The following is an 11,962-nucleotide window of genomic DNA, read 5'->3' as shown; positions in this document are numbered from 1 at the left end:
GAGAGAGAGAGAGAGAGAGAGAGAGAGAGAGAGAGAGAGAGAAACTTTTTGAGGAGGGACTTGTGGGCAACTGAACCAGGGTTAAATGAACAGATTCAGAGTACAAGAACCACCGCCGGTGTTGAAATGGAGCACAGCCTGGACGTGGTATACATATCCGAGGAGATCTGGTCTGGAGACGGTCCTGATTTCGGGGCACGCCGTGGTCAGAAGCAGACCCTGTTAACCACTTCTTTTCCACCCAGCCTCCTGGGGACTGCGGTGCGTGCAGTGTGAGATAAATCACAAGTGCACGGTAGAAGAGTGTGCCCTGGGCCAGAACCTCTGCAGGACCACACACCTTCGGGAATGGAAAGGTAAGGATGACCCCAACCCCCAGTATGACAGGAAATAACGGACCAAGAAACGTCTCCCCAAATATTAAATTGCATACGTTGAAACCTCTGACAAGGCTAGAGAGATGGTTCAACAGTTAAAAGCACTTCCTGCTCTTGCAGAGGACCCAGATTTGGTTCCCAGCACCCACATCAGGCAGCTCACAATCACCTGTAACTCCAGTTCCAGGGGATCTGACTGTTCTCTGACTTCCTTGGGCATCTCCATGCACATGGTGCACAGAAACACACGCAAGCACACGTGCATACAATAAATAATAAATAAATAAATCTTTTTTTTTAAACCCATTAAGCCCAGTGGTGGCACACTCCTTTAGACCCAGTACTTGGGAGGCACAGGTAGGAGTATCTCTGTGAGATTCAGGTTAGCCTGATCTACATACCAAGTTCCAGGCTAGCTGGGGCTACAGGAAGATCCAGTCTCAAAAATAATAATAATTTAATTAAATTTATAACCAAGCTGGGCATGGTGGCACACGCCTTTAGTCCCAGCACTCAGGAGGCAGAGGCAGGTAGATCTCTGTGAATTCAAGGCCACCCTGGTCTACATAGTGAGTTCCAGGCCAGCTGGGGCTACAGTTTTTTTAAATAAATAAATAAATAAATAAATAAATAAATGTATAACCAAGAAAAAATTCCATTAAAGGCATCTCCCTGCTGGCTTCGATTGTAAATCAATTCTGAAAGTCCAAATGATGATGTCACTAAATAGAGAGAGCAATTTCCCTGTATATGGGAAGAGGAAGATGATTCTAGAAAAAACAGAGTTGGTCCAAACAAGAAGAAAGGCCTATGAAGCTCAGTGCTGGAGGAGCTGGAGAGATGGCTCAGCAGTTAAGAGTACTGACTGCTCTTGTAGAGGACCCGGGTTCGGCTCTCAGCACCCACATGGCAGCTAGCAACCATTTGTAACTCCTCTTCTGACCTCCACAGCCATTTCATGCAGGCAATGTACTAATACACATAAAATAATAAAAAAATGTTTTTAAAAGATCAGTGCTGGAGATGGGTGACCAAGAATGTCATAAAATGGTTGGGACCAGGAAACCTCTTTAGCCTTGGAGACTAAAGCCATATTCCTCACAGAAGATGATGAACTGGAGTTGGTGACCAGAGGCTGTGCCCATTCTGAGAAGACAAATAGGACTATGAGCTACCGGATGGGCACCACCATCATCAGCCTCAGAGAGACTGTGTGCTCTACAAACCTGTGCAACCGGCCCAGACCTGGTGAGTTACAGCATCCCTTACCACCTCTAACAAAACCTCATGCTCACCCCCTGATTCTGTCCCCAGTCCTACATCACCATTCCTTATCCCAGCACCTCAACCTGAGACCATCTAGCCCAGCCCCAACTTCATTTTTCCCTATCAACATCTCCCAAGCCATCTCTACCCTGATTCCCCCAATCAACTCCCCCCATCTCAAACTATCCTCACACCCAGCTGTTTGGTTTGGTTGAGACAAGGTCTATATAGCCCAGTCTGGTAGAAAACTTGAGATTCTCCTGCTTCAGCTTCCTGAGAGTTGGGATTATAGGTACTATCCACCACTCCCAGCCCCTCTCTTGATTATAAAATTGCCCCCAGTCCATGGGGTTGCAAGTATGATTTTCATGTAGAAGACGCCACACCTCTGAGGCTGGTGGTGCAAGTTTGTCATCTCAGCTGCTCAGGAGACTGAGGCAGGAAGATTTCAAGTTCAAGGCCTGCCTAGGCTATATACAGTGAGTTGAAGGTTAGCCTGGGCAACTTAGACTGCCTCAAAAAGATGGGCATCAGGTAAAGGCACTCGCTGCATGCCCTGGTGTCCTGAGTTAGAACCCCAGAACATATGTAAAGGTAAAAGGAGAGAACCTACCCCACTAAAATGACCTCTGACTTCCACTCAGGTACCCACACATGCATATCATGCATACATACATACGTACATACACACATACAACAACAATAATAGTAAATAAACATTATTAGGAAATTAAAAAGAAGACTTGGGGAAATGTCTCAGTGGTAAAGCACTTGCCTAAAATTCCCCTAGTGAGGGGTTGGGGGCATGACTCAGTGGTGGAATGCTTGCCTAGAATCCCCCAGTGAGAGGCTGGGGACATGGTTTAGTGGTAAAGCATTTACATAGCATGTGTGAGATCTTGGATTCCATCCCTAACCACCTAAAAAAGAAAAAAAATAAAGATTATATGTAATTTAGAAAGGAGAGAGAGAAGAAACTTCCACAAAGCTTTTTTTTTTTTTTTTTTTTTTTTTTGTCTTTTTGAGACAGGGTCTCCCTGTAGCCCCAGCTAGTCTGGAACTCTGTATGTAGACCAGGCTGGCCTCGATCTCACAGAGATCCACCTGCCTCCGCCTCCCAAGTGCTGGGATTAAAGGAGTGCGCACCACCCCCAGCTACCATAAGGCTTTTGATTGAGTTTCACAACTTTAGATGCTGGTCAGTGGAAGAAAAAGACTGCGTCAAATTCCTGGAATCCCCATGGGAAAGGCAGGGCAGAGGAAGGAAAGCCCAAGTGGCCTTGTCAGCAGAGGTTTCTTCTGGCCCTCTGAGGATGCAAATTAAGGCCCTGCAGTCCCAGTGCCTTCAGGAGGCAGAGCTTGCCTTTGCACTTGGCTACAAACTATCTTCTATCTGATCAAGACTAAGCCACCTACAGGTAGTTTTTTAGGTTTTCTTTACATTAAAAAAATTATTATTTTAATGTTGTGTGAATGTTTTGCCTGCATGTATGTAAGTGCACCATGTGTATGAATTGCCCTCAGAGGCCAGAAGAAGGCATTGAATCCCCTACAACTGGAGTTACAGATGGTTGTAGCTGCCATGTGGGAACTGAACCAGGTTCTCTGCAAAAGCAGCCAGTGTTCTTAACTACTGACGCATCTCTCCAGCCCCTTTACATTTTGTGTGTACATGTGTGTGTGTGTCTGTGTGTCGTGTCTGTGTGTCTGTGTCTGTCTGTGTGTTGGCACATGCTTGCCACAGTGTACATGTGGAGGTCAGAGGAAAACGTTGAGGAGTCGGTTTTCTCCTTCTACCATGTGGGTCCTGGAGGTCTAATTCAGATCCAGGCTTGGCAGCAAGCTCTTTTTCCCACAGAGCCATCTCACCAACCCTTGTTTCTTTTTTTCTCTTTCTTTTTTGTCTTTTTGAGACAAGATCTCTCTGTAGCCCCAGCTGGCCTGGAACTCACTATGTAGACCAGGCTGGCCTTGAACTCACAGAGATCCACCTGCCTCTGCCTCCTAAGTGCTGGGACTAAAGATGTGCTACCACACCCAGCCTCTTTTTTCTTTCTCTCTTTCCTTTTTTTTTTTTCAAGATAGGGTCTCATGTAGCCCAGCTGGTCTTGAACTCACTATGTAACCGAGGTTAGCCTTGAACTCCTGATTTTCCTGCCTCTATCTCCTGAGTACTAGAATTACAGGCATGGTGGCGCACGCCTTTAATCCCAGCACTTGGGAGGCAGAGGCAGGGGGGGCTCTGTGGGGTCAAAGGCAGCCCGGGCTTCATAGTAAGTTTCAGGGCAGGCGGGGGTACAAGGGGGGCCCCTGTCAAAAAAAAAAAAAAAAAAAAAAATCACAGGCATGTACCACCACATCTGGTTTATGCAGTGCTGGGGATGGAACCCAGGGCTCTGTGCATGCTAGGCAAGCACTCTACTCACTGAGCCACATCCCCAACCCCTGGTTTCTATTCTTTTTTCCTTTTTTTTAAAAATTTTCTATTTTTACAAATAATTCTGCACTGGGGGTGGCAGACAGATTGGGGGAAGTAAGAGTAAATGAGAGCAAAAGAAAATGGAGGCAGGCGAGGTGGTCTAGGTGGAAGGTTGGATAGATTCCTGCAGAGGGATGGAAAGTAGCTTGATATAGTGACTCTGGCAGGTAGCTGTGGGAGCCTCAGGGACAGGTGACTTTTGGGGCAAAGGCTTCAGTTTTGAGCTTGATGGAATTTCTTGTGTACGACCTCTGCCAGCGACAGCTATAAAATGCTGGACAGATGACAGCCAGTGATTTGAAGTTTCTGAAGAGTACCAAATGGAGGAAGGAACTTAAGGCGCTGCGATCTTCGAAAGAGGGAAGCCAGACGCAGAGTTTCACAGGTGGCCTGGCTGGTTCTCCGAGAGCACACTTTCCAATCCAAAGCTACGATGGGGGAAACAGAGCCATCAGGAGAAGTTGCTAGACTGAGTCAACAAGGGAGGAACTGGGAGCTGCTAGAGAGCCTGAAAATAGATGGAACCATAGCAAAGGGAGTCCCCAGATTCACAAACTCCCCTCCCACTGGCAATGGTACAAGCAGAAGGTGAAGCTCCAAGAAACGCAAAGGAAATTAGGTACTAGGGTGCTGCAGCGGTGTGCCAGGCTTCCTGAGGACATGTGGGGCTGGAGAGGGGTGGGTAACCATCCCAGGTCCCCCAGACCTCAACCAAGGTGGGAGGTTGAAACCGAAACAGACTGGTCCTTAAAGCAGCTGGGCATGATGATATGCAGGCCCATCATACCATGGGAAGCTGGAGGAAAGAGGATGGAAAGTTCTAGAACAGACTCTGGCTGGAAAAAAATGACAGGAAAGATTACTTAGAACATTTTGTTTTATATTCTATTTTATTTTGGGTTTATGTGTGTCCTCACATGTGTATGCACAGGTGTGTAAGTCTGAGGAAAACTTCAGGTTGTCATCTACATTGGTTATTGTGTGTGTGGTGTATGCACATGTCTGTGCTTATACCTTATTCTCTTGAGACAGCATCTCTTATTAAACCTGGAGCTAGGCTAGCAGACAGCAAACCCCAGAATCCCCCTGTCTCTTCCCACCCCCACCACCACCACAGTGCTGGGATCACAGTTATGCCTGGCATACCAGGTTTTTCACTGGGTGCTGGAGATTTGAACTCAGGTCACAATGCTTACACAGCAAGGACTTACCTGCTGAGCCATCTCCCCATCTCCCACCGTGTTTTGTTTTGTTTTGTTTTGTTTTGTTTGTTTTGAGAGACAGTTTCACTATATGACACTGGCCTGGAACAGGCTGACCTCAGATCTCTCAGGATTCTGCTGAGCCATCTCCCCATCTCCCACCGTGTTTTGTTTTGTTTTGTTTTGTTTGTTTTGAGAAACAGTTTCACTATGTGACACTGGCCTGGAACAGGCTGACCTCAGATCTCTCAGGATTCCACCTGCCTCTATTTCTCAGATGCTAGGATTTTTTTATTTTTTTGAGACAAAACAGGGCCTGGAATGTAGCTCAGTGACTAGAATATTGGTCTAGAATACCATCCCCAGTACCTCATAAACTGAGCACAGTGGTATACACCTGTAAACTCAGGACTTGGGAAGCTGAGGCAGGAGGATCAGGAGTTCAAGGTCTGCTACTTCTAGTGAGGGGGCGTAGTGGTGGTTGTAGTAGAAAATCCAGATCATTTAACTACTAAAATTTTCATTAGCAAAGATGAGGTGCTCTAAGCAGGGACTCAGGATCAAAGATAGGAGGTCAAAGAACACTTCTGCAGGAGCTCAGGAAATGATTTAAGACTAAATGTAGCTTGTTTACAGGGTGTAGAATCGATATTCCCAAAACAGTTTGAGTAGCTCATAGCGTCCTTATCTAATCTAAATTATACCAGGGACACTGCACTTCAGAGCTGCGTCTGCATACATGCCAACGTGGCTTTGCCGTTATAGATGTTCTTGGCTGATGATGACTTTGCAAGTATGTCAAGTACGCTTTCAACAGAGTTCAGTCAGGCCAGTGGTCTCTAACAAAGGTTATCCTCTGCAACATAGGGAGTTTAAGGCCAGCTTGGGCTACATAAGACACTGTCTCAAACAAACAACCAAACACCCTAAAATAGAAAATGTAAAAGTTGTTGAAATTCTCTTCATTTTTATAGATTTTTAAATTTTTATTTTTTGTGTATGAATGTTTTGCCTGTGTGCATGTAAATGCACCCGTGCATGCAGTGCCCACTGAGGCCAGAAGAGGGTGTCAGATCCCCTGGAACTTGAGTTATATGGTTGTTAGCCACCATTTGGGTGTTGGAAACTGAATCTGGGTCCTCTGCAGGAGCAGCCAGTGCTCTTGACCTCTGAGCCATCTCTCCAGCCCTGAAATGCTCTTTAGATGTGTTTCATGAGATTAGAAGCAGAGTGAAAGGATTGGTGAAGTAGAAGACAGGAAGGTAAAAAGATCCAGTGCACATAGATGTGGAAAATTAAGAAATCTGCCAAGTTTCTGTCCTGAGGGGACTGAATGGAGCCACCTTAGAGGTGCAGCATGTAAGAGAAAAAACAAGACTGGGAAGAAGATGGATAACTTTGGGAATACATTAGTCAGTTTTCTGTTATTATAACAAAATATCTGAAGCTGGATAATTGGTAAAGAAAAGAGGTTTAACCTGGCATGGCAGCTTGTGCCTATAATCCCAGCACTTGGGAGGCTAGGCAGAAAGATTGCCACAAGTTTGAGGCCAGCCTGATCTACCTAGTGAGTTCCAGGACAGCCTAGACTACAGAGTGAGACTGGGTCTCAGAAACAAAACCAAAAGAAAAAAAATCAAATAGATAAAAATTGAAAAAAAAAAAACATTGATATAATTCACAGTTTTTGAGGAGGGAAGTCCAAAGAGCTCTGTAGAGAGCCCCCCAACCATGACCTCAAGACTGGATGTGAGTGCTGAGGGATAACTAAAAAACCAGACAGGAAGCCCAGCTCTGGGAGGGAGAGGACTCACCCTTATAGAACAACACACTGTCTTGGGAACTAACCTGGAGTCCTATGAGAACTACAGTAATCCCTTCCAGACACATGAATCCCAGGAGGACAAACTATATCCAAACCATAGCAGAACAGACCTCAGGTGTGTGAGGTCTGGCCAGGAACAACCAAGAGGCAGCTAGGCGATTGGGTACACAGGTCTGGGTCAGACATTTTTTGTCTTTTTGTTTTGTTTTGTTTTGTCTTTTGAGACAGCGTCTCCCCGTAGCCCAGCTGGCCTGGAACTCAATATGTAGATCAGGCTGGCCTTGAACTCACAGAGATCTGCCTGCCTCTGCCTGGGATTAAAGGCATGAGCCACCACGCCTGGGGAGCCTTTTTTACTGCCATACTGGGCCTGGGGCATGCTAGGCAAAGTCTTTCCCACTGAGCCACAACACCCAGACCCTCACTGGGGATTCTAGGCAGGTGTTCTCTCTCTGAACCATGCCCCAACCCCTCATTGGGGGATTCTAGGTAGGTGCTCTACCTCTGACCCATGCCCCAGCCCCTCACTGGGGTATTCTAGGCAGGTGCTCTACCACTGACCCATGCCCCAGCCCCTCACTGGAGGATTCTAGGTAGGTGCTCTACCACTGAGTCACACCCCAGCCCCTCACTGGGGAATTCTAGGCAGGTGCTCTACCACTGAGCCACACCCCTCCCCTCACTGGGGAATTCTAGGCAGGGGTTCTACCACTGAGCCACACCCCCAGCTCTTCATTCATTTTTGAAACAGGTCTCACTAGTCCTGGCTGGCCTAGAACTCACTATATAGACCAGAGTGGCCTTGAATTCATAGAGATCTACCTGCTTTTGCCCTCTGAGTGCTGGGACTAAAGGCATGCACCACCATGCTGGGCCCTTCTTCATTTTTTTGTGAAACAGTCTCAGTAAGGTGCCTGGGTTGGCCTTGAACTCGCTATGTAGCCTAGGCTGGCTTTAGACTCATGAGACTCCTGCCTCAGCCTGCCAAGTAGCTCTCTCCATTGGCATCACCATGCCTGGTTAGACTATTATCTGTGACTGACGCTTTGCCAACAGAAACACAGGGTCAGACATTGTTTTGGTCTTTTTTTTTTTTTTTTTTTTTTTTGAGATGGGGTCTCCCTATAGCCCCAGCTGGCCTGGAACTCGCTATGTAGATCTGGCTGGCCTTAGAGAGAGTTTAAACATCAAGAAAAAAAGGGGCTTAAATAAATCCCTGAGGGTCATTTGACCCACAATTAAAAGAGTGTCCTAGGAAGAAGAGTTTTCAAAAGAAACCCATGGGAGGTGTGGGACAGCTAACATAGTTGTACTGGAAATTCCTGTTTTGATTTCTTTTTTTTTTTTTGAGACCCAGTCTCATTGGGTAGCCTAGGTTAGCCTCAAACTTGCAAACCTCGTGCCTCAGCCTCCAAACTCCTGGAATCACAGGCATGTGCCATCATGCCTGGCAGAAGCTCTTCTTTCAGTTTTCGTGGAATTTCATTGGAAGAGGAGAGCTGTGGGCCTTTTAGGCATTTTTCTTTGAGCACCAAGATTTGGCCGTGAATAGGAATGATTCACCTAATTGCCTTGAGTCTGCCAGTGGGCATCCCTGGCTTAGACACAGCTCTGATCTCCTGGGTCAGGATGACCAGGCTGTGCCAGGCTGGAGGACTGTGTGAGCCAAAGCTGGGCAGAGGAACAATGCCTTGATATTTCCAGGGAAAAGAAATGGATCCAGTTAGCCACTGTTAGAAACTTGGAGAAAAATAGCAAAGTTATCACAGATCAATCAAGTCAAGCCTTGACCTCTCAGGTAATTGAATGGCAGGTGTACAGTTGTGGCTGCAAGGCAGATTGTCACAGAAATTAAGACAGAGATAGATGTATTGTGTTACAAAATAGCTGAAGGTGACGGATTTTGGATGCTGGGTTACACAGTGAGACTCTGTCTCAGAAAACCAAAGGGCTGAGAATGCAGCTTGATCAAGGAGCCCCTGTCTAGAATCCCCAGTAAGGGGCTGGGGGCATGACTCAGTTGTAGAGCCCCTGCCTAGAATCCCCCAGTGAGGGGCTGGGAGCATGGCTCAGTGGTAGAGCCCCTGCCTAGAATCCCCCAGTGAGGGGCTGGGGTGTGGCTCAGTGGTAGAACATCTGCCCAGACTCCCCCAGTGAGGGGCTGGGGGTATGACTCAGAGGTAGAGCCCCTGCCTAGAATCCCCCAGTGAGGGGCTGGGGTGTGGCTCAGTGGTAGAGCACCTGCCTAGAATCCCCCAGTGAGGGGCTGGGGGTGTGACTCAGAGGTAGAGAGCTTGCCTAGAATCCCCCAGTGAGGGGCTGGGGTGTGGCTCAGAGGTAGAGAGCTTGCCTAGCCTGTGCAGGTCCTGGGTCCCACTGACTGCTCCAGGGAACAATAGTAGGGTTTTGCACAACTGTTGATTCACACATTCATTTAATACATTTTTTAAAAATATTTTATTTATTTTTATTTTTTATGTGTATGAGTGTATTGCCTGCATGTATGTGAGTGCACCCATGTCATGCAATGTCATGGAGGTCAGAGAGGGCTTCGGATTCTCCTGGAACTGGAGTTAAGGAAGGTTTGTAGTGGCCATGTGGGTACTGAGAATCGAACCCGGGTCCTCTGCAAGAGCAGTCAGTGCTCTTAACTGCTGAGCCATCTCTCCAGCCCCATTTAATACATTTTAATGGAATGTCTTCTTTAGCCCTGGCTCTATTCTGATTGTGTTGGGACACCATGGTGACCACAACAGCCCTGGCCCTACCACCCTCCTGGGACTCACAGTCTTGTCACTAGACTGTTCAGACCCAGAGCAGGCAGGGCTGGAGCGCTGGCTGTATGAGCACGGAGTAGGGCCCTGATCCATCCTGCTGGATTAGGGAGGACTTCCCAGAAGAGGTGATATCAGAGATGGTGCTTGAAGAACGAGTAGGAGTTAAGAAAGGCAGCAAAGGAATGGTGTTCCTGACCAAGGCACAGCATATGGGAAGGCTGGATATCAGTCAGGGTGTGCGTTCTGGGATTGTGGGGAGTCAGTGTGCAAGAAAGCCTGGGCGGGGCTGGCACTACGAGGCAAGATGAAGCAGGAGAGACAGCCAGGACCCACCCAGTCTTCTACGGGCCTTGAATGCCATACTCAGAGCTTAGATTTTATTCTACAGGCAATAGGGAGCATTGGAAAGACTTTGACCAGAGGAGAGGTCAGATTTGGTGTGTATCAAAAACTTCCTTTCAGGGCCATGTGCAGATGGACTGGGGTGGGAAACGGTGATGATAATTCCTGAAAGCTGGATCTGAGGGTGAAAAGGATGGGTTGGATTCTAGAAAGATTTGGCATAAGCAAGGTTGATGACTGACTGAGAGTTTGCAGAGGGTTGTCCTTGAGGGAGCTGAGCCTCCAGGACCTACCCTCTCACCCTTCTTTCTAGGAGGCCGAGGACTGGCCTTTCCCCAAGGCCGTTACCTTGAGTGTGTGTCCTGCACCTCTTCTGACCTGAGCTGTGAGAGGGGCCGGGAGCAGGTCCTGCAGTGTCGCTACCCTGGAGAACAGTGCGTGGAGGTGGTGACGCTTCAGGGCCCGAATGGTAAGCTCCCACCTGCCCACCTGTCAGCAATTCCCTAAGGCTGCATTTAATAGAGACATTTAGGTGATAGGGATTTAAGCATGGGATCTGGACAGTTTCAGAATGACCTGGAACCCAAGCACCTTGACATGTCTCACATAGGGCTTCTATTCTGAAGACCGCCTCATGATCCAATACAGCTGCCAGAGCTCCAGGCCTGCTGTCTAAGTTCCAGAAAGAAGGAAATGGAAAAGAAGGGGCAAAAAAGAGGCATTCTGTCTTTTTGCAAGGGTTCTTTCTGGAAGCCTATAAATACATGAAGTTCTACTTATATAGAATGATAGATGAGGGCTCTGTGATGAAAGGGAGGCCTGCTCAAGGAGGTAAATCCCCTACCATCCCCTCACCATGACCCCTCCTTGGCCCCACAGGAAGCATGAAGGATGAAAATTACATCCGAGGCTGTGGCAATCTTCCTGGCTGCACAGTCCCAACTGGTTTCCACAGCAACAGCACCTTCCACTTCCTTCGGTGCTGCAACTTTAGCAAGTGTAATGGTGGCCCAGGTAAGAGACGGAGTTCAGATACACTGTGTCTTCATTGAGAACCCATTCCTTTGCTCCCTGTCTTTCTTAATTCCTACTGTTCTTCAAGTACCTCTTCTGGGAAGGCCTCCCTGACCCACCAGGCTGGATCAGGGTCCCACTCTGTGTTCATGCATCCCACTAGACTTCCACACACTCCAGCCCTGGGTCAAAAGGGTGACAAGACTCTGAGTCTCAGGACGGTAGAGCCAGAGCCAAAGAAACTAGTCAATAAAAATGTATTAAAAGAATGTGTGAACTGGGGCTAGAGAGATGGCTTAGCAGTTAAGACCACTGACTGGTCTTGCAGAGGACCTGGGTTTGGTTCCCAGCACCCACATGGCAGCTAACACCCATCTCTAATTCCAGATCTAAGGGATCTGACGCCCTCTTCTGACCTCCATGAGCACTGTACAACACGGGTGCACTTACATACATGCAGGCAATACACTCGTACACATAAAACAAATTTTAAAAAATATTTTTAAAAAAGAATTTTTTTAAAAAAATTAAGAGCACTGACTGCTCTTGTAGAGGACCCAGGTTTGATTCCCAGCACCTACATGATAGCTAACAATCATTAGTAATTCCAGTTCCAGGGGATCTGATGCCCTCTTCTGATCTCTGTGGACATTGAACAACATGGTTACACATAAAAAATA

The 11,962-nt window shown here is 47.3% G+C and overlaps 1 protein-coding gene across 2 annotated transcripts in view; it reads left to right on the top strand.

The window, feature by feature from the left end:
* The window catches only part of Plaur (plasminogen activator, urokinase receptor), an 18,723-nt gene that overhangs the window by 2,246 nt on the left and 4,515 nt on the right, over positions 1–11,962 (top strand). The window contains exons 2-5 of one of the 2 annotated variants that reach the window (XM_017802894.2): positions 246–356; positions 1,485–1,625; positions 10,582–10,737; positions 11,148–11,282. In XM_017802894.2, coding sequence (XP_017658383.1) covers positions 246–356; positions 1,485–1,625; positions 10,582–10,737; positions 11,148–11,282 — 543 coding nt within the window. Of the gene's footprint in view, positions 1–245; positions 357–1,481; positions 1,626–10,581; positions 10,738–11,147; positions 11,283–11,962 lie in introns of both variants that reach the window. The other variant, XM_008851980.3, reaches the window with a different exon arrangement.

The sequence above is a fragment of the Nannospalax galili genome, unplaced genomic scaffold (assembly GCF_000622305.1).
Source record: "Nannospalax galili isolate Female #2095 unplaced genomic scaffold, S.galili_v1.0 scaffold385, whole genome shotgun sequence".
Lineage (NCBI taxonomy): Eukaryota > Metazoa > Chordata > Mammalia > Rodentia > Spalacidae > Nannospalax > Nannospalax galili.
This window is presented reverse-complemented; position numbering and strand designations above follow the sequence as displayed.